The 22,181-nt window shown below is 43.7% G+C and overlaps 1 protein-coding gene across 9 annotated transcripts in view; it reads left to right on the top strand.

Annotated features, from left to right (window-relative positions):
- The window catches only part of erc1b (ELKS/RAB6-interacting/CAST family member 1b), a 151,941-nt gene that overhangs the window by 108,994 nt on the left and 20,766 nt on the right, over positions 1-22,181 (top strand). For 7 of the 9 annotated variants that reach the window (XM_056748569.1, XM_056748568.1, XM_056748567.1 and 4 more), the window contains one exon: positions 9,232-9,330. In XM_056748569.1, coding sequence (XP_056604547.1) covers positions 9,232-9,330 — 99 coding nt within the window. Of the gene's footprint in view, positions 1-9,231; positions 9,331-10,623; positions 10,690-22,181 lie in introns of all 9 variants that reach the window. The other 2 variants (XM_056748571.1, XM_056748570.1) reach the window with 1 other exon arrangement.

Raw genomic sequence — 22,181 nt, 5'->3', positions numbered from 1 at the left:
TGACCACCGTGTATTTTAGTCCACGCACAGAGATGAAGGACATGCCAAGCTGTCAAAATCCCCCATCCCCTCCAGAGTCCAATGCATCCAGACGTTTTTTACTCATCTACTTGAGAAAATTGAGACGTACGGAGGGAACGATATTTATACTGACAATTTCGGTAAGGTTCATTACCCCCGTGCTTTCCGAAGACTGGAGTTGCAGTTTCGGTCTCCCGTTCCCTTTAACCAATGTATCTGATGACTAAACCCCATCCGCTTCTTAGGAAGATGACCCGGAGTGATTCAGTCCAATTACAGTTTGCAGGTCCTCTGGGACGGTGTTAAAAAGTCTGGTTGTAGTTCTCTAACCGCAGATTGAGTGTTAGTGTTAGTTCCCACAAGTGCTGGAATGGTGTTGGTAATTCCATCCTCTCCCAAACTGCAGATTTGGGTCGATAGGTCTTTCTCTCATTACCTGCTACGTCGCCTCTGCCGAGTCCTCGCGTGGCATCGGGCACGACGGGCATTAGGATGGGCAGAGGTGCCAATTCAGAAAGCAGCCGCGTCCTGCTGTTGTCAGCAGAGACGTGGTTTGGTCACCCCAAAACCGTTTTGTCTCGGAGTAACCCACGAAAGGACTAAAAATCCTTGCCAATGCCACCACATTGCGGATGGTCTAGAATAAATTGTACTTGTGTGTGTGCACGCGCACGTGTTTGTGTACCCAGTCGTGTTTGAAAGCGTACCTTTACTGGGTTCAGAATGCTGATGTTTTGTTGCATGGCCAGAGCTCCAGGCGCCTCACATCCCGCTGCGGCCAAACTGATCACAGAGCTTAAATTAGAGCTCAGAGCCCCGCAGCCAATGACAGGGGGAAGAGGGGGAAGAAATCCAGAAAAACAAGTGAAAAAACACGCACAAACAAAAACATCAACAGGCCTTCGATTCATCACAGTTTGCGAGAAGGTCTCGCGGCGGTTACGAGGCAATGGGTTCAAGCGGAGGGGGCCCTGCGACGGAGGGTCGTGGCTCACAGACCCATCCGCAACTGGATTTGTCTTGGATCCGGCGCAACTCTCTCTCCTCGTTTAGGAAAAATAGTCGCTGTGTTTTCGGAACACGAGACCTCAGAACACAAGCCGCTAAATGGCTGTTTGAATAAGGCCTGTGGGTGTCCGGCTTGTCCAAAGTGTGACGTTGTGGAGGAGAGGAAATGGATATTTTCCACTGCATCTCTGATTGTGGAGAATGTTTTATGATGTTATTATTATTCGGTTAGACAAATGAAGTTTTTTCAAAACATTTTCGTGCCTGGCTGGCAAGAGACTGTTGGGCAGCTGTTTTTTATGGAGTTTCGCTCATGCAGTTGCTTTTCAACTGCAAACTGGCAGTTTCTGTTAATGATACACCCATTCTGTTCAGCTGATTAAGATCACTAAAACCTCTCTCTCTTTTACTTTCTCTCTTTTGTTTCTCTCTATCTCGTGTTTCATTCTGACTCTGTTCTTTCTTTCAGAGCACATTAGCAAATTATTTGTGACAACATTGGCAACATCTCTAAGGTCCTTGGAACAAACATGGAAAAATGCAAACTGCTCTACCAAAAAATAAAGTGTAAATTGAGGAGTACTTGAATATTGTAATGAATATATATAATTATTGATCAATTTATTTCTGTTTACTAAATTTAAATAAACATGTGTCTTAAGTAACAAAAATACACTGTTATTCAATAATATTAAAGTTATTCAAATATACCAATAATCATAAGATTATTTGCTAAATGTCATGTTCCATGATGATGTTTTGTAAATTTCCTACCTTAAATATATAAAAACTTTATTTTTGTGTGTGGATGGCCGGCCACGGTGCAATTTTCTCAATACTTTATAGTATTTTTTTGCACTTTTAGATTCCAGACTTTTAAACGGTTGTATCTCAGCCAAATATTGTCATATTCGAACAACTCATACATAAATAAAAATCGTATTTATTCAGCTTAAAAAAAAATCATAAGACTGGTTTTGTTGTCCAGGGTCACATATTAGGCGTGACCACTTTAAACAGCTTTTGTCCCACTCACATGCACACAGTTGTTCAGAGCAACTTGGAGATGTTGATGTTTTTATGGATTTAGTCTTTCTCTTCATGTCATCTTAGACTGATGGTGAGATCAGATCTCTGTGTGGGCCGTACTATCCATTTCAGTGTTTATATTCGTACATAAATCTCACTTTTATATTACAGTTAAAGGGAAAGAATGTTTGGACATCTACGTTCATATTTCCTTCCTACACTAATGTACCTAATACGTTTGCGGTGTATATATATACTTCTAAATCTAACTCAAAGTCTGCTTCCCCTGGGCACGCAGAACAGAGCGAGCATTCTGTTTCCACCCATTTCCCAGTTATCTGCTCAGTTCCATTTAAATCCCCGTCCTGTAAAACTGGAAGCGCTACAGCTCACAATCACGGCAGCAGTACAGAATCCTCTCTGTCATGCTTATCTCTCTCTCTGTTATTCATGCAGGGATCTGGGACTGTATTTTTGTTATCTTTGCGTTTGATGTCTTGGCCTCTTAAGTGGCTTCTGAGCCTTTGTAATTACTTTTAATGGTCTTGAAAAAGACTGCGACGGAGCACCCAATTTTTCAGTCTTTCTTCTTGACTATTGGTAATTTTTTCCCTGGCATTAAATACCGTAAAACAAAGCAAGGCTCAATAGTTTACAGTGAAAACAGTATAAGAGAGAATGGGGTGTTTATCAAAAAATCCACCTTTTCCTGGACTCCCTAATTAACGTGGTTTGTCCGGCAGGCGATTACTCAGACTGCTTTGTTGTTAATTTGTTGACATCAGTTTATGCATAAAATAACGTGAATTGTTCATTGTTTATTTTTTTACAAATAAATATTGAGCTTTTTACCTACAAGCTTTGTGGTGCATAGCCTCTGCAATGATATTTTAGTGAGAATGGATGCAGAATGGTCCAAGTAATGAGTCATCGTAACTGTGGCCTTTCAGCTAGTGCATGCGCTCTGATTGTTGACCTCGGTGCTAAAGTGGCTCGTGTAAGTTTAAGTCTGCCTCTTATATGCCCTCCAAATCTTATTTTCCCCTCGTCTCATTATTTCTTCTCCTGTTTATACTGTTTCATCAATAAAAGTGGCCAAAATGCAGCTTGCAGGTTCAGGTAATGGCATACCTTTGAGAAACATGTGGTTCACATTAAAACAAACAGGGAAGTGTGTGTGCATCTGTGAGCTTGTGTTTGTGTGTGTTAAAAGCCATTTAGAGCCGAGCCGGAGAATGCCGGGAAGAGATGTTCTACTGTTAACAGATGAGACGAGCTGTAATAAAACATTGCTTTTGCAAATTTGTTAAGCTTAACGCACACACTTTTGTTTTACTAGTGAAGGAAAAATGTTTACAGTGTTGGGGGATTTTGCTTAGCTTTGCATTCTCATGATGTAAAATGATATCATATACGTGTTTTTTATCATGGTAAAAGTTTTACAATAAGGTTTGTTAACATTAGATGCATTATCATAAACCAACAATAAACAATACATTTTTGCAGCTTTTTTAATCATAGTAATTTTATCCAGTTAAAGTAAATTTTAATAAAAATATTTATTGTTCATTGTTTACAAATGGAACCTTATTGTAAACGTCTTACCAATATTTTTTACATTTATCTCATCATACATTGACTGCCAATCTTAACATCCCAGCTAATTTTTATATTCTTTGTCATGTAAAACTTTTTTTTTCTCAATCCATATTTATTATTTTATTTGCATTACAATGTGGAACACGATCCCATTTATAACCATTTCTTCAAATGCAGTCATTATGTAATTTTTGTTATTGTGTAGCTTGATGCTTTTAAACTTCTGCAATTGAAAGCAATTACAATAAGGAAATATGACGAAAATGCAATAGACAAAAATTTTTTTTTTGCATTTTATTCACAATATTTTTTAAGGAAGGAGGCAGAGAAAGGGTTTGTGTGCTCCGGAGATCATGAAGGTCTGCTGTGAAGGTGTAGGAGGAGCTGCCATTAAGACGTTTCACTTCCTTGACCCCAATTTTGAGCCCCATAAAAAGGCCCTTGATATCACACCGAATTCTGAGCAATGACGGATAATCGCCACTCAGCACTTTCATCAATTTTCAGGGTTTTTTCTCGTTTGTTGGCAGCATGTCAGCGTTTTTGAGCCGTATTAGAGCAGGCTGGGAGTCAGGAGAAATGATAATGGCGGAGAAGTAGAATAATTGTAAAAATGATTAGATTAAGTGAACAAACCAGCTCTCCAGTTGGGACGGAAACCAACGGATTGAGGTCAGCATTCCTGACAATTACTATGAGAGAGAGAACGAGAAGAAAACGTACGAAAAGCGGTCGAGAGAAAAAAGACAGAGTGAGAAATGTATAGATAAGCGATGCGGAGAAGGCAGGGAAGTGTGGCACTTAGAAGCATTCCCTCTCCGTTCCTTTAGATGCGTTCGGTGCCGCCGGCAGTAACCCGAGTGGTTTTGTAAATGTTGCAGCGTTCTCCGGCAACAGGGCTTAGTGTGTGTTCCCTCATCCGCTCGACTTTATCAAGTCCGTATCGCTGCCTCTAGCTGAAGGAATTTGGAAGTAAGAGAGGTCCTGGAGAAAAGGGGAAAAACAGAGAAAAAGATCCATATGTCGGATTCCAGAAGCACCTCGACACGCACACAAATACACAAACACACAGCAGTTCCCTCGCCGTGAGCCACTCAGACAGGGATCTGGTTTCATGGTACATTTTATTACACATGGATGTAAGGGGCTCCTACAATTAAGGAGGGCTTCTTAACAGGGTCTCGCTTACCCGCTTGTTAGCCCGCTAGCCTGCGCACATTTCGTTCTCCTTTTCGCATTCCTTTCCAGCCTTCTGTTCTCCCGGCGTCCAACCCCCTTCCATTAAGACATGGGAACAGAGGATTTCCATTTTTAAATGTCCAAACCATTGGTTACGGGACACCAGAGTAAAACCGTCTGAAAGTTACAGCACCTAACGCAGAGCGTGATGGAGTTTGAATCATTGACGAATTACTCGAAGTGGTTATGGAATTCATCTAACTCGCTTTCTGAACCGCAAGTCATTTATTTCAACGTGTCCAAGTTGAAATGAACCAAAAAACTGTTTATTTAAGGCACGTGTGGCTTAAAGTGACTTAATGCGATTATGGCGAATTTATAAAACGTTTAAACACATTTTAGGACATTTGCGTTATGAAAAATTCAATAATTTCAAACAGGATCTCAGTTCCCTTCCCTGCTATCTTCCTCACCATCTCCGTCCCTTCACCATTCACCTTTCCCCTCGTCTTTGTTTTATAGCTCACAGATGAGCTGTTAGGTACGGAGTGTGCCTCCCTGTTCCGTAGCCATCTGGGATCGGCTCTTCAGAACCCCTCCGGCCCTTTGAGGAGATCCGGTTTCCACAAACGCTTCCCCACGCCTCCCTCTCCTCACATACATACACAAACACCTCCCTGTGGACCCCTTCCCTTTCAACCCCGACATCTCTGAGAATCCCCCCTCGTTGCCCTTCCATTGTCCATATTGTGTTTTCCAAGGGCGTCTGCGAGTTGTGCGAAGGTCGAACGCTCCGCCAAAGTAAATCCAGGAGGTTTAGTTGCTTCTGCTAACGTGGGGTACATGATGTCATTGGCTAGATCATCCACAGAGGTCAAAGGCCACACATGGACATTTGTAGCAATTTGTCTCCTCTCCATTGGCTCTCCCTTGTCCTGTCTTCTGGAATGAGTTTATCTCTTAGCAGAGGGGCCTCTTCCGCTCGGAGAGTGGCGTCTGTATAGCGGCCCTCACCTGTTTTCCAAACAGAGACGCGAGTTTGACAGTTTGCAGTGAGCGGTTGCAGTCCCCTTTGAAAACCATCTCCCTGTTTTCATTCTCGGTGGGTTGGAGCCGGTCACCCCTGGAGGGGAGGCAGAGGGAACTCTGTATAGTTATGTTTAAGCTACGCTGACATGTTTTAGGAAATTATGGCAGATTTGCTGTATTGCTTCATAAATCATTTTATTAACCCCGAGAAGGTTCCTCGGGTTGACTGAATGAAAAACGATACGGTTCTTTTTTCCGCCGTAGAGTGAAATGGGGATGAAGAGTATTCACAGTAATCACACATTTCAAATCTTATGAGGATTTTAGAGAAGAAATACAAAATAATTGTGATTTTATTGCTAATCTGGCTCTTTAATTGTACATGCATACAGTTTCTATAAAGAGAAATTGTGCAATGTGGATAGTTAATATCAATGATTTGTGTGGTTTTGTAAGAAAATATGAACCGAGATTTAATACGCGTATGATTTCAGAGTGGATGGCAAAGTTTTGTTATATTCACGCAAGGAAGGTTCAGAATGTATATGGGTAGTTGCCATGTTTCCTTTGGTGGCAAAAGTTTGAAAATTAACAAAAAAATGTACTTTGTATTTTTAATATTTATCATATAAAATTGCATTTTAGAGAGATTTATCTTCGATGTTTTTTTTTGTGTTTTTTTTGCCATCACACCATTGGACACATTTGCAAATCAACTACCCATTTTATAGGCTACTTATTATTTTTTTTTTTCATGTCTTGTCAATACATGTCTTTTGTTGTTGGAAACCAGTAGTGTGAAGCGTTTATAAAGATTTAGAAAGGTCAAAATATTACGTATAGCCTATGTCTTGGAGTTACCAATGACATAATTTTTATTATTATTTGTGTATTTTATTTTCACTCCATCGCAGTGGCAGAAATGAGATTACACCCAAACCTCTTCGATAGCATCTATGAGTGCAAATATTTTCTTTTGCTTTGCAAATGAGCTTTTCGCTTCAGTAAGTGACTGGAATAGAGAGTCCTCTGTAGGTGCTTTGCGGCCGCCAGGCCCCGAAACCTTACAGCTTCAAGGCAAACTGTTTGTTTTCACGTTTATTTTTTTTAGCATGTATGTTTCGCCTCCTCAGGAGAGGAAACGTACGATGTGCGTACGCGCCGGGAAAGCCGCACGGGCCTCTTGTTAGCGAAATCGACTAAATCATTTCCCCCCTTTCACGCTAGCATTTGAACACTCTTTACCCGTTCAGGGATTTACAGGTTACAAACCAGAGAGCTTAAGTCTTTCCGAACCCTCGCCCCGAATCCTCTAAAACTCACCGGCTGAGCATGTGGAACAAATTGTCTTGAATGGGGTATTTTCTTCCTCGTGAGGTAGTGACAGTCGATCTGAAATGCTGCGTTTTTTCCGGGGGCTATAATGGCTTCCCCTCCGCCTGCGGCCCTCTTGCCCCTCAAGTTGACTGCGTCTTCTGTGGGGTTGTTGAGTACAGGGTGTCTGCGAGCTGCTCAGGGGTTGTTTGCTCAGTGTTTTTATTTAACCTCTGACTAAGTGGCTTGTTAACAGGTAGAGAACGAGCCCGGCCCACACCAAAAGTAGAGGCAGCCAGTAGCGTCGCGTCTAGCAGGCGTTATGTTGATGATGTGGGTGTTTTGCGGACAACGTTTTCATCCCATGCATGTGGTTAGCGCAGACGTGTATTTGGCACAAAAATACATCCTCCCCCCAATCCTTCACCCAATATGAAATTTGTTTCTTATTTTATCTCTGGCTGAGGTATTTCTTGAAAACGTCCACTGGGCTTTTGGCTTTTTCGCATATGTAGGAGCCAGAGAAAAGGTTCTGTGTTTGTGGCACGCAGTATAGATGGCAGCCATCCAAACTTTTATTTTCGTTGAACTGGCTTGTTGAGGATAGAACCCCCAACTGGCTTATGGCCTATCGCCTCGCTCGCCCCATTAGGAGGCCAACTCTCACCCAGACCACTGACATAATTCTGACCGAGTGGAGCGCAGCGACTGGGGTGAACCCGGCCCATTTAAATCCAACGCTGCCCTGTGGCCCGTTAATGCTGTTTATTACTGTAACTGAGGGGCACTGGGGTTGCAGGGAAGCGGGTGAGAAAACCAAACAGAAGGAGCCCAACCATCACATTCTGGTCAGGGAGCAGGCGGGGAACAAGCTCAAGAATCTGGAAGGACAGGGTGTGGGCACGTTTCCATTCGAACGCAATGTTTGATTGATTCATTTTATTGTTAGCGGTACTTTTGTTGCTGTATGATGTCGGGGGGCATTGGGAATGAAGGTCTAGTAACATGAAGACTGATGTATTATGGATAGTTCACCCTGAAAATTCTGTCATTTATTCGCTTACCTGTCATTCAAAACTTATGACACATTTTTTATGTGGAGCCAAAAGAAGATTTATCTCGGCGGTTTTGGGTCCGCACAATGGAAGTGAATGGCTCGCAGTGTTGTTTGGTTACCAACGTCCTTAAAACATCTTCTTTCGTGTTCTGCAGATGAAATAAAGTAATACGGGTTTGAAATGAGGGTGAGCACACAACGAGGAATTTTAATGTCGAGGCGAACCATCCCATCAAGTGTTCACAAGTGCACATTTAGCAGAGTACATGATGTCATGTTTGTTTTGTGTGTGACGCCTAATTGGCAAACCTCAAGTAAGTATTGTGTTTTTACATTGTGATAAAAACAAGGCGCAACAAGATTAGAGAGACTAGAGAGGAAGCGATGGGAGGATTCAGAGTAACGTCACCCATATAATCACCATAGCTCAATGTGTCAGAACATGCATTCTAACCTCCAGCCCACGGCACCAACAAACACCCTTCAAATCTACAAGGTGGTCAGACACAGAAACCTTAGGGCGCTTGTTAAAATACGTGTCAGTTTCAGTGTACAGAGGTTTGAACGTCTATCGAGCAGGGGACGGGTGTGCACGATGTGTTTATATTTTAGACAACCTGGTGTTTTGTTCTATTCTCTACATCTGCACCATTCTCTCTCTCTCTCTTTCTCTCTGTTATTGCTTTTTCACACCCCTCTCCTCTGGGCTTAAAAGATCTCCGTCGCTCTCTTTCAAATCCATTCCAGCTGACAGCTGAAACTTGCGTGAATACAACGCAATCCCCTTTTTGCTGTAGGGCTCGAAGTAATACTCTGTCTATCAAAAGGAATATCAGAATCTCTTCTTATAATGCTTGTAATTGAGTTCATACAGATAAAGTTTCCATTCCTAACAGCACGGACCGAGATGGAGATTTGATAACTCAAGCCCTACGACTACCAGGCTCGGTCAGATTGTGTGTTTTGGCGTTAACAGCGAACTGTATCTTTTCTAGACGCAGAACCGAATGAAGCTGATGGCCGATAACTACGAGGATGACCACCTAAAAGCCTCCAATCCTGACCAGACCAATCACAAACCTTCTCCAGATCAGGTGAGCCAATCACAGTGCATCTCGTTCATTGCGTTGTTGCGCTTTTGTGCATTTATGTGTTTGACTACTCGGGTCTCTTTCGCTAACATGGTATGAAGCCCTGAAGATCTTCCTGCGAAGCCATCGCACAACCAAACGTAAACAACAGGAAATTACATTTTTCATCCACCAACGTACAGTATCTTCAGCTCAAATGTGTGTATTGTTTCATATTAAGCTCATTCATGAATGTACACACACACATACACGTCACCCGACTGGAATACTTTGGTCACACCGAAGGATTGGAGAAGATTTGACTGGCTTTGTTCTTTGTTGGTTTTAACGTTGGATTCCTTAAGCCTCTCTGCTCTGGACGGCACTCCAACAGGAATTAGTTCCCAAGAAGAGAAAGAGGAAAGAATTGACTAGATAAAGGATGAATAGAGAGTGAAATTCAAAGAGAAAGGTTGCGTTCCCCAGTCCCGGCTCTCCCAGGAAGCGCAAATCCCGATGGTTGTTATGACATGACTTAATGCACTAAACGTAGTGTAATAATCCAGTTCAAGCGAAGAAGAAAGCCATCTTTCAACAACATCGGTTTAGATCCACGCATTCCCAGCTCACACAACACAATCGATGAAAAGGAATATTGGATTTTGGTCTTCATACACACACACACTAGCATATCTCTAGTCCCTGTCACAGACCCTTCACGTTGTCGGTTTTCCGATTGCCAAGAAAACACTCATCTAACTTACATATTTCCAACTGAAATAAGAACACCTGAGCCCCCTCCAAATCTCCCAATCACACAGTTATCACCTAAACAGAACCGAGAGCGAAACAGATCTCAAACGCTTTCATTGCAGGTATTTTCCAGACCGACGGGGTGAAGGCCACGTGTGGTTCTCATTTCCAGCGCATACTGCTATGGTTTCAATCCTGTTTTAGCACAGCCGTCCGTTTTTAGGGCTGAAAGCAGTTGGGTTTAATGATCGGTTTCACTCCGGTTCAGTGACCAACTAATCAACCCTGACCCCCTGCTGAGAGACTGAAAAATTAACGGGAAAGTAGTGTCTTGCTCTTTGACTTGACATTCTTTGGGGTTTTTCTACATACTGTAGATGTGGTTTTGATTCATTGCACAGATTCACAGCTTCGGCACTGTGTGTTATGTCATTTTCTTTCATTGCATGTCTGTCGAAGCGAAACTGTTCGATGTAATAACATTCTCTCTCTCTCCCACTAATAACTTCTTTCTTTAATCCCATGCTGCCCTGGATTAAATCTGCGCTCATTTTCGACCAATAGGACGATGAGGAGGGCATTTGGGCGTAGCCAATCACATGCCCTCTCCCAGCCATTTTGTTCAGAAGGGTGAGAACTGTGTAAATGGGGCATGACGCTACACCGCTGTTTTCTCCGTGGTTTCATCATGTTTCAACTGTTTTTGAAACATGATGCTTTCTGCACTTTCCGGTTCATCCCATCTTTCCTTTCTCATTATTCGTATGTCTCGTGGTTTTCTTCGTGTCTGGTTTCGTCGGTGATATAAATATTGTTGCCATTGAATTATTCTTTTTTCATTTACAAAGTATATTTTGTTGCTTTATAGTAGGATTTGCGAATGCATTGGCTTGCCGTTTTCAAACATTACCAGGCTGGAAATGATACTGTACATGATAAAATGTTTTTTATGAAGGATTTGTTCACCTAAAAATGGAAATTGTCATTTCTGAGCACACGTCCTTCCAAAACTCTATGCTGTAAATTTTGCCGTACTAAAAAATATATATAATTTTCCCTCATAAAATGACAGTGGACACTTCTGTCAAGATGCAAAACAGTCAAAAAAAGTTCCATGAATGAGTCCAATTTGTCACTTTTAAATCAGTGATTTAGTTGTGATTGAACTACTTTTACAACGCTTATTTTGGAAGGCCGTGAGATCAAGTAAATAATGACACAACGTTCTTTATTTTGTGGTGAGCAGTTCCTTTTTCCTGTTTTATTCCGTTTCATTTAATTCTCGATTCCTACATTTTTCACAGCCGACTGTAATGGTCAATTTCTTCTGTACCTCTCAGAATCCTGTTTAGGACTACTTCGTGGTTCTTTATTGTTTTACACAGAAGCGTCTACCTTTTGACTTCTCTGGTCTTTGCCTTTCCCCACCAAAAAAACATCACCATATTTGTCTCCGCGCTGTCAATTTTGATGGATGGTTTGGAGGAAACACACAGACTGTAGAATACATATGAGCCGCACATGTTTCGGCCATGGACACACACAGGTTCGGTCGTTGAAGACTCAGGCATCCTGTCTCCCGCTGCATCACGACTGTTACCTCATGCCCATGATGATGGTAAATGCCATGCATCGTTCAGACTGTAATAAATTAGCAGGTCCCACAGATAACCGGCATGAACAGCCGTGTGCAATAAAGCACATATACTGCAAGAGCAATTAGGCGTAGCGGAGCACTGGAGAACAGAGTGGAATTGTGCTAGCCGTGGGCCGAGGGTCTCGGCAGCATGAAGGGGGGTGTCTAATCTGAACAGCTGCCCCCCTACACTGTGTCCTATTTCAGGCAACTACCGGGCCCCACTCGCTAATGTTTTTGCTTCGTTCGCAGGTCTTAATGTCTGAACCCGCTAAGCTGCTCGCTCCCATACATTCAGAATTCAGATGGTCGCTACACCCGTGGTGCCAAACTGTACGTGTAACCGTAGCGTGAAAGTCACTCTCTGCATATCATATGACCATGTCCAACTTGTAATGGCATTTAGCCGGGGAGATCAAGACCTCCAAGCCCCCGAACGTATTAAAGCTCACATAAAGGCCAGCCGTGTTCTTCCAACCGTGTTCTCAGGGCAAGGTGGGGGGAACCGCGTCCGTACGTACAAGCGCATGATTAGAGAGGGTAATAATCTCAACATGACTCTGATCTCCTTCATGTTGAATTGTGGGTGGTCGAGGCATATTTAATTGCTCCCCGTTTGGCACGATAACCCACAACGACACACCGCAACCCTGGATTCAGTTTTGGCGATGATGAATTGCAGTCCGTTTTAATCTGACTGCCTGGTGTATCACTAGGGGTGTATTTACAGAGCATGCTCTCTGGCCCTTGACTCTGTTTTGTGTGGCTGATTTTGTTTTTGTTCCTCTGAGTTTCGCTCGTCTTCTCATTTCATCTCCGGCTGCTGTTGCTTTTTTGTTTTTTAGTTGAGGATTATTGATGCAGTTCTGTTTGGGTGTTTTCGCCGCTTCTGTCGTTTCGCCGTCGTCATGTAAAGATTTGTGTGGATTTTTTTAGAAATCGAGAGTTGGAATCTTACACCCAAAGAGGAAGCGAGTCTGAGATTCTAGTAGAAACCTTACCATTATGGTCCCAGAATATTTATAATAGTTTTGTGTAAGACTAATGGCTCTTACAGGAAGTCTTGTATAATTAGGCCGGTTACGGTTCAGGTGACCCCAATCAGGCACATTTCTTAGAAGACGTTTACATAAGACGTTTTTAATCATTTAAAAATAGAGCCAGCAGCTGCACAATAGAGTAAAGTGTGGAGATTTCGCTCTCAAATGGTGGATTGACTAGTCGACGTCACTTCTCAGCCATCGCGACCCATCGCTATTTTGTGTAAAACGTTTCCTTACCCGGTTTGAGCTTCGCTTATACCTGAATTTTTGTAGGAAGTATGGAAAACATGTGGCGACCACCATAAACTTGACTGATGTTATGTTCTCGGGAAATATTACAGAGCACGGCCAGCAATTGAGCATTGGAAGACCCGCAACCCGATGAGAGACGTTCTGCAAGAGGGAGACTAGCAAGCCAGTGTATTCCATCACACCCCCCTTTCCCATCTTTACAACCACTCACCCAAAACAGGTCCATGCGCCGTTTTTTTCATCCAGGCTGCATATTCCTCCATTATTTTCACATCCCCCTCCTTCTTTTGTCATGAACGTTATTTTCAAAGTGACTCACGTCCTAAGCCATGCCAAAGCTGGTGTTAGCATGCAGAACAGAAAAGTAATGAAGACTCAATTGTCGTGTCACCTCGATTTGGCGACCTCAGACATTACTAACCCGTTGGACGGTGCGATTCCATGGAAAACCGTGAAACAGAGCTTGGCATTCGCTAGCATATTCCAGGGGTCAGCGGGTACCCGTCCCGCTGGAGCAACTAAGGTGTAACCTCCGCTGAACTCGTCCCATGAGCACAGCCACCCACCATTCGCCCACATTATTAAAAAGGTCCCCGCCCCTCGGTGGAAGAACGGAGACACCGTTGCTGAGATTGGATTTTTTTCTGCGACTCCGAAATCGGCTCAGTGGTCAGGAGGGGAACTTTTCAACAGCTCTGTTTTAGCCATTAACATGAACCGAAAGCGCATGTTTGCTTTCTTATTTGTCTTTTGTACTTGCATTGTTTATTCCAGCGTGACTTTTTTCTTTCTGTCAGTTCCAACTGATTCCTGTCCAAATATTTATAATTAGATTAAAATGGGAAACATGTGGCGAAGAGGGAAGTTGCAGGGGGTCGTTGTCGAAACCTTCCCACCTCCATATGATTTCAATATAAAACTGGCCTCTGGCTCCGTTCGCCTGGTGCAGACGGGAGGGTAGACGGCGGTGGGGCCCTCGCTCCGACTGGGATTGCGAGGGGGGCGAAGTTTGGCAGGGCACAGACTCGGGGTTTCTGTGGAGCCCCTGAACCATACTGCCCTTCTTCCTGTACCATGAAACCGAGATCTGCTTCTCTGGGATGGAGCCGAGCGACTGTACCCCAAATGGCTCAATCAGTCATAGCTTCTCCATTTGTCGATGTCTGAGTAAGAGCATGCCATAGGAAATGAGGAAATAGGGTGTCATTGGAAACATACCCTAGCTCCTTACCAAAGGTCAAAGGTCGTTTGACGGATGGTCGTCGCTCGCCGAGGTCCAGCATGTCGGGAGAGGCAGCAGAATAAAATTACTCTGACCCAATCAAGCGTTCGACAGATATCAACCATTCGGTCGCGCCGGCAGCACGCAAGCATTGGGTTTTATCTGACCTTGTAATCTGAGCTTCGCTCCTTGATGAGAGACCGATGGCTGCCCTTGGAGAGTCTACGGGTTGTAATCCACTCAGATAAATAGCTTGTAGCTCTGCGGTGGCCATGTTTGAATCTGCCAATCAGAAGAGAGTTTAGACCGCGGCATCTAAATGTTGCGATGATGTCATGAAGGATGAGCTCACCTATAAGAGCTTGTGTAGAAGTGTGTGAAATCTCTCCTCTGTCAGGGTTTTGGCTCTACGTTCTCCGCTGGATTCTGAGAGGAACTCTGTTTAGCATCAGCCAGATAGGCGATGACTTTACCCGCCACCTCTTTTTTTGTGGTAAATGTCAATGTATGTATTTTCCTCGGAGGATACAGAGAATTGTAAACTGGCCTCGTGTTTGGTGAGGGAGGTCCATTTCACTAGTCATTTCATGTCAAGCGTTATCTCTCGAAACATTCAGTTTCTCATGATTCTCATTCCCACTCAATCTATAAATAGTGGGAAAAAAGACTTTAGTTGAGATTTCATCTGCGTGATTGCATGACAAAGTGGAGTAATATTTGATTTGAGAGCGTCTGACATTAAAGGCGTGAAGGTGCAGTGATTTTCATATTTTCACACACGCTCTCTCTCTCTCTCAGACATAGGGTTGCTTTTCTGGGCAGTTTCGTTTGCCCAGTCTTGCTTCACTGCCTGACTGTCCTGCTTTTTAAGGCCTCAGCAAACCACACGTCTTGGCCCGCTCTCCCAGGATGCATCACTCAAGAAAAATACATTTTAATGGCGCATCCATGTTTCTGGTTTCCCTCTTGGAACTAGGCAACCCAAGGACGTGCTGGCCAGCTGGGTTCTGCTCGCCTGCTCTGTGTCAGAGGGTAACTAGGAAAATAGTCTAAAGATGTCAATTAAGCCACAGCGCTTCTAGCGAATGTTTTCACTCCATCATATCATCATTTACGCATCACTGAGAGTCTAGCAATAAAACAAATTCGAGTCCCTTATTAATTGGTGGGTGATGGCCAAAATGAAAGATTTCAATTATTGACCTTTGTGCAATCCTGTCAAAACAAATAATAGCGCAACTCCTCCCCCATCAAACCCAGTGAACCCAACATGGCCAGCATTGCTGCACAAGCTGCTGAAACAGTAAAGTTCGTGGCTCATTGTGGCGGAGATTATGCGGTTGGAACATTTTGGCCCCCTGGTCCAGGGCGCCTTTTCTGGATGTGTTAACGGGCGGACGTGGGAGCCCTACCCTGGGCGCTGCGCCCGTCGGCCTCTCTCTCTAGGTTAGATGGGGAAAGCGCTCGTTATATGACTAAGTAATCGACCGTGACTGTGAGCTGTGGAAAATCTTCACAACTCAAGCTCTTTTTAGAACGTCTGCTCACTGATAACGCAACTGTCTGAGCGTTTCCAACTTCAGTGAAAAAAGGAATGATTATTCCAGGGAACTGCGTGTTTTTAAGCGGTTAATAGCTAGGACCATGTTAGCCATGCTCGTCTGGAAAAACAATGCATTTGAATGGATCTCGTGCTGAACTGCTATATGATATCTCAGTGGGTTTTATCTCTGGAAAGTGTTGATATGTCATTTATTTCTAATGTAATTACGCTTGTAAAAAAGAACTGGTCCAGTGATTAAATCTGATGGCAACACCATCATACTTCAATCTATACTTTAGTTTTGAAATATTTTCCATATTATTGAAATAGTGTTGTAAATTACCATGGTTCTGTACACAGAAGTGGCCCAAAGTGATGTCCCGGGGGTCATATTTGTACAAGATTAGCTTTTAATGACCCCTCAGGTTAGATTAAGGAATAGTCCACCCCAAAAATGAATATACTGTCATTTGTTTACTGATTCTGCGGAACACAATAAAAAGACATTTGGAAGAATGTTTGTAACCAACAATTTTAGGGCACTATTGACTACCACATAGGTAAAAGTAGTCAATGGTGCCCCAAAACATTTGGTTTCCCAAGTTCTTCAAAATATCTTCCTTTATCTTCAGCAGAACAAAGACATGTTATGAGGTGTATGGTACAAAATGGACAAACCGCTTAACTTTTAAAGTATTTATTTGTCAAAATGATTGGGAAAAGGCGATATTTATAAAAAAAATGTATGAGTATGTCAATTGTCCAAAATTAGACATTACTTTTGGCAACTCCTGTATGTCCAAATTTCATGGTTGTACAAAAATATCAATGATCGCATCAAGCACAAATTCCTAAAGCGCAAACACTTACCAAATGTGTGTTTTCCTCAAAGCTCAACAAAGCTTCATCAGGTCTTGTTTCAATTCCAGGTTGTTCTCATTTTTGTGCTTAGACGTGGTGCTTCCTCATCTCCGTTTGCTGAATGTTAGCTACATACTGCTAATAAACTCCCTGCGGCATGTCAATAGGCCTTAATGCTTTCCAGAGCTGTGGATGGGGGGCCTGCAGCAGGTTGAGCACCCCCTCTGCAGACGCCACCCGACTGATTTAAGGCTGATAGGAAAGAGCTGGCTCAGATCCTGCACCCTGCGTAAGCTGTCCAACAACCACCTTAAATCTCCCAGTTCATTTAGCACTTAACCATCCGTGGACGGAATGGGCGCTGGAGACCAGACGGGTGGAAAGAGCGACATTGCTCCCTCTCTCTTTTTCTTCCTCCTTTGCTGCTTCTTCCTCTTTGTCTCTTCCCCCACCCGACGCTCAGTCTGTTTCCGTTTACCCAGCCTCTCCAATTAAGCCTAAAATCGAGGACCGAGAACTGCTGCTATTATCAGTCAATAAAAGGCAAACTTGCCATGTGTGCATCACACTTGACTGGCGACCATATGTGTTGAGAATAGACTGGTAGACTGATTACCAATCCGTTGACTAGTTTGAAGGTTTTGACGTTTAGCAGTGGTGTTGGTTAGCACTTAAATTGGTTTTTGTCTCCGTTAAAACGAACCACTGAGCTGTTGCCACCTCCTCCAAGACCTAAATCTTTCTGTCTCTCAGGACATGTGTGATAGCAGATTTCATACCTTCAGAGCCAGAGGGAGTCTGTTAGAACCATCTCCGCCAACTTTGCATCCTTGAACTCACCTAGAGCCCTGTCCTCGTCTTACTATTTCCTCTGTCTTTAAAAGCGTAGCAGCATAAGTCTTCTGGTGTTGAGCGTTACACAGGGGAAAGCCTTTGACCTCGGGATGTGGGTCACGTTAGATCTCTCCATCCGCGGTTGCTCTCAAAACGCCTTCTTCCTCTGTTGTGTGTTTGTGGTGATGTTTGCGTTTCTAGGAGTAAGACAGGAATGCTATGTCATAAGTTATGTGTGAACACACGGCATTAGGATGTCTCTGCTTTTGAACCTGTGGACAACGAAGGTTAGAAGGAGCAGTTGGTCCAGGCACAAAACTACAAACAGTAAAGGCTTTTTAAGACCTCAGATAAATGGATGCCATTAAGGAAGTAGTACTAACTCGAGTCAAAGGTCTTTGTTGCATCGCCGGGTTAAAGTTGAATGTGACACATTTATTGCGTTGTTTTAAATCATTGGTTCATGGCTCTCTGAGACGCCCCAGAGTTCCTGTAATAACGTTGATGGCAGATCTGGCTTTAGTCATTAACTGGTCTGGTTCGCCCTCACAGTAGGGTAGATGTTCTGGCGCTTCGCTACACGCTCGACCCCTCCTACGTTTTAATGATGCCCCTCAACCTCGGCTGGAAGAGGTCGGAACCTTCTTTCACCCCAACACCCCTCACCCTCAGGGTCATGACCCCCATTGCCACTTCCCCTCCTCCTGGAGCGAAACTCAACCCACACAACAGTTTTACTTCCCTTTTGCCGAGGCTAATTTGTTCTTGGCAGTGCTCTTCTGCTCATTACAGACGTGTATTCGCGCACATAACCCGAACAGGCTCAATAAATGGAATGCCGTCCCTAGACAGCGGCCTTCATGGTCTGTTTAAATGGCGCTATGATGGTGACACTGGGAGTTGCTTAATTTCTAAAAAACACTTTTCCAGAGTCAACAGTAACCTGCTCTGGCTTTTTGTCCTGCTTTCCCCCACCCCACCCAATGCTGTTAAAGACCTGCTTATTCTATTAGCCAGTGACTGACCGGGAGATTTGGCATGTAAGTCAACAGTCATAAAACCCCCCATCAGTATAAATCTAATGGCATTTATATAAAAACCTGCGTAAATAGGTGACGAGACTCTTTAGTTCATAAAACGCTTGAGCAGCCGAGCCCTGGCGTGCATAAATCTCGCATCTCTTAAAACACGAGTGCCGTTGTGCTTAATTCGAAATGTTAAAGCATGCAAGAGAGAAGGCCCAAGCATATGAAAAAATGCATTTGAGGAGTGTGTGCGTCTCTACTGAGAAATATTGCGAGTTGTGGAGAGAGGCAACGCAGTCAGTCACTTATAAAATGACAGTATGGAAAGATAGAGCGACTCACCTGCTCTTAATCTGCCCGCTAGATCTGCTCTCTGTGCTCGGATTACATGTGTTTCTGTACGTGTGCTTTGGGGAGGTATGCGTGCGTGTCGTCCGAGGCTTTTTTTGACAGTTGTTTTTTCCATATCAGTGTTGTTTCATTCCGTTGAGACGATACGTCTGCTTGAAACACTCTACGTTAAGGCAGACTCACCACCTGTAGGTTTGAAGCTTCACATGCGCCTCCTTATCTTTATCCCCTTAACGCTCATGGACACGTTGCACGGCGAGGCTGAAAGTGGATAGCCCAATAAAACTCTCAGCCACGGGAAGGGATGTGGGTCTGTGCGCCCGGCTACTGTTCGAGGAGAGGCCCTTCAGGTCTTCAGATCCTCCCCCCTCCCCGAGCGAGACGCGTTTTGAGCTGGGCTTCAAGGCCGCGTCAGGGGCTTCCTGTAGCGCCAGGCCTCAGGAGTCTTTGAGGAAGGAGCCGGTGGCTGGTCTCTGATGGAGCGCCTGACTGACAACATTGATCCAGACGCTTGCCTCTCAGTGTGGGTATCGAATGGCACCCGATGAGCTGATAGGTGATAAATGAGAGAGGGAAAAATGTGGAGGCCGGTCATTGTTGAGGGGAATGGCCTTTGGAGAAGGAGGGGTTCTTGTGGGACGAAAAGGCCAGGTAGAAATAGGTATGCAACACACTTCAGCATCTGGTGAGGACAGCTCCTTTCAAGGCGAGGTAATGAAAGAGAGCAGATGGACAGACTTCTCAGTGATGCTTTTCTGTAGTCTTGAGGCGGGAGTGTGAGGTTCAAGAAGGCGACGTCTGCTGCTGAGGTAGAGAGGGTAAAGTCAAGTGCTGTATACCACTATAGAGGTTTCAGAGGGTCAATGAAGGATCTTGGCAAACTTATTCTGCAAACTTATTTCAGACTAGGCATTTGGTACATTTATTTTTGTATTGGCTCCACACTTGAAGGGAATGTTCAGCCAAAAGTATGTATGACTTTCTTCTCCAGAACACAAAAGAAGATATTTTGAAGAAGGTGCTTGCCTTCCATTGTACGGACAAAAAACCACTTAGGCATTTTTTTATCTTCTTTTGTGTTCCACAAAAGAAAGTCGTGAAGGTTTGGATTGACATATAAATATTTGAATAAATACAAGGATGGTAATGTTTGGGTGAACTATCCCTTTGAATGTTACACATCAGTGGATTTATTTTCACAACATTGTGCAAAGAAACTGAAAATGTTTTCTTAACATTGTGTCTCGTTTTCTAGGCAAATTGTCTGAGTATACAACATCTACTGTTCAAGCTGTTTCTTTTAGATACATGCTAAAGAAACAGATCATTTTCCAGACGTGATGCAATGCATGATGGGTAAACGGAGAGACTTATACACACACACATACACATATAATGCCATTTTACCCACTGAGGGTTGAGAGTATCCATCGTGTGTATCCAAACCGAAAGAAGACAAGCAGCGCTTTGAGCGGAAAATTCCCCTGTTGTAAATCTGTCACCTGGGCATGATGTTTGTTTTTGTTATTGTTGCATTATTTATGATCTCAGTCTACCACAGGACTCTTTGAAAATGACACGGCGACGCGGCACAAGTAAAAAAGAAAGTTTTGACAGCTCTGAATTGACAGAAAACATCGCCAGCAGCAAGACGTTGTGCTAACTCTGCGTCCATCCTCAAAGCTTAGCTTGACTGTACCAGCCTGCTTACAGGAGGTGATGAAGCTTGACATTTCAGTTTTTGGGGCTGTTTGTCAGCTCTCTGAAGCAGCTTGCCACCGGAGAGGCGTTGACTTAGCAGTCGAGACCACGCGGTGAGAGATGGAGCTGTCGTGTGACTCCACTCGCTCTTTCTCCAAGCCAACATAAAATAATAAATGTCAAGTCCTATCACTTTTAAGTCCTTTATAAATCACATTAGCATGCTTTCAGTCAACCATGTATGTAGCAAGTATGTAACAAGTACGCGTGTGTGCAGCATCGCTAAGCCCGGGCTTATTTTAACTCGGCTGTTTTTGTGCGTATCCACACGGGCCGTGCAAAAGGGCAATTCTGTCACAGTGGTTTGGAGGGCTTCTATCAGACCGCCTCGTCCCTCCTTCTGTGGCCGCCAGTCAAACCGAAGGCCCCAAATATCGTCCGGCAGCACCGCTTGGCTGAGATACAAGACCTGATGGAGATGCCGAGGAGGTATCGCCCTTACAGCTCTTTAGATACCATCAGATGTGCGTCACGTAGATGAATGTCGACTTTTTTTGTCACCGCTCATTTTCTCGAATTGTTATTCATTCGCCTTCAGGCAAGTTTGGGTGATGTGTCTGGGTTTAGATTCTGGCACTTTAGTTTTTAAGTTGTAGCGTATCGTGAGCACGATGTAGGGCCGTGTGCATCTCCTCTGGTTCTATGCACAGACACAGTTTGCACCATCTAATTGGTTCCAGAACTGGAGGGAAAACCAGCTGCCCTCTTTAGGCATTCTTTTGTTCCTCCACTCGCTCCCTTCTCATTTTATCTCTCATTTTCTCTCTCGTGCTCTTCTCCTCCTGGTTTCGTGCCCTCCCTCACCGTAACCTTCCTCCATCTTGTTCTTTCACAGTTTTGTTTGATCACACTCGGCAGCCAGGATGCACCCAAGAGAGCCTTCGCGGCCCCCGGCAAGCCAAGGAAAACAAAATAACATTCGGCCCTGGAAAAGATACAGATGGGGTTAATAAGAATTAATAAAGTGCGGGGACACAAATGTTCGCGCTTCACCATACTCTGCGTTTCTCTTTCCTTACATCTCTCTCATCGCTCACTTTTTCTTTCAAGGCTCCGTCTCCCGTTCCTGCTTTCTGACAATCAGGTAACCGTATTGGCTTTCTGTTCTTGAGCGATGAGGAGCGTATCCAGTACTCCCCAAGCCCAACTATGTTCACGGCCCTGTTTGAGCGAATATTAATATAGGAAAATTTCAATCGATCTTCGTGCTGTCTCATGCTGGACTGTTGAACTTCAGAAACATCACACACCCAAGAAATGATGGGTCGTCCGTGACAGCCCGAGACCAGTTTATCTAACGCAACGATACATCAGAAAATATATTTGTTTGCGGTGCACGTCTGCTCTTTTACTCATCAGTTCATTATCAACGGTTTGATCTGTCATCCACTGTTTAATGACTTATTTATTCAGTTTAGTTCACATGGGATATGCAACTAAAAACTTTGCAGATTCCCACAGATTTAAAACAAGATCAAAATGCCTACAGTAAATGTGTGTCTATGAAATATTCAGAATGGATTTTGTTATTTGGGATTTGGAGTAATATGGGGCTGATCATATTGAAAACAAGATGCAAACAAAAAACAGTACT

The sequence above is a fragment of the Triplophysa dalaica genome, chromosome 5 (assembly GCF_015846415.1).
Source record: "Triplophysa dalaica isolate WHDGS20190420 chromosome 5, ASM1584641v1, whole genome shotgun sequence".
Lineage (NCBI taxonomy): Eukaryota > Metazoa > Chordata > Actinopteri > Cypriniformes > Nemacheilidae > Triplophysa > Triplophysa dalaica.
The sequence above is the reverse complement of the archived record's forward strand: the minus strand, read 5'-3'. Positions and strand labels throughout refer to the sequence as shown.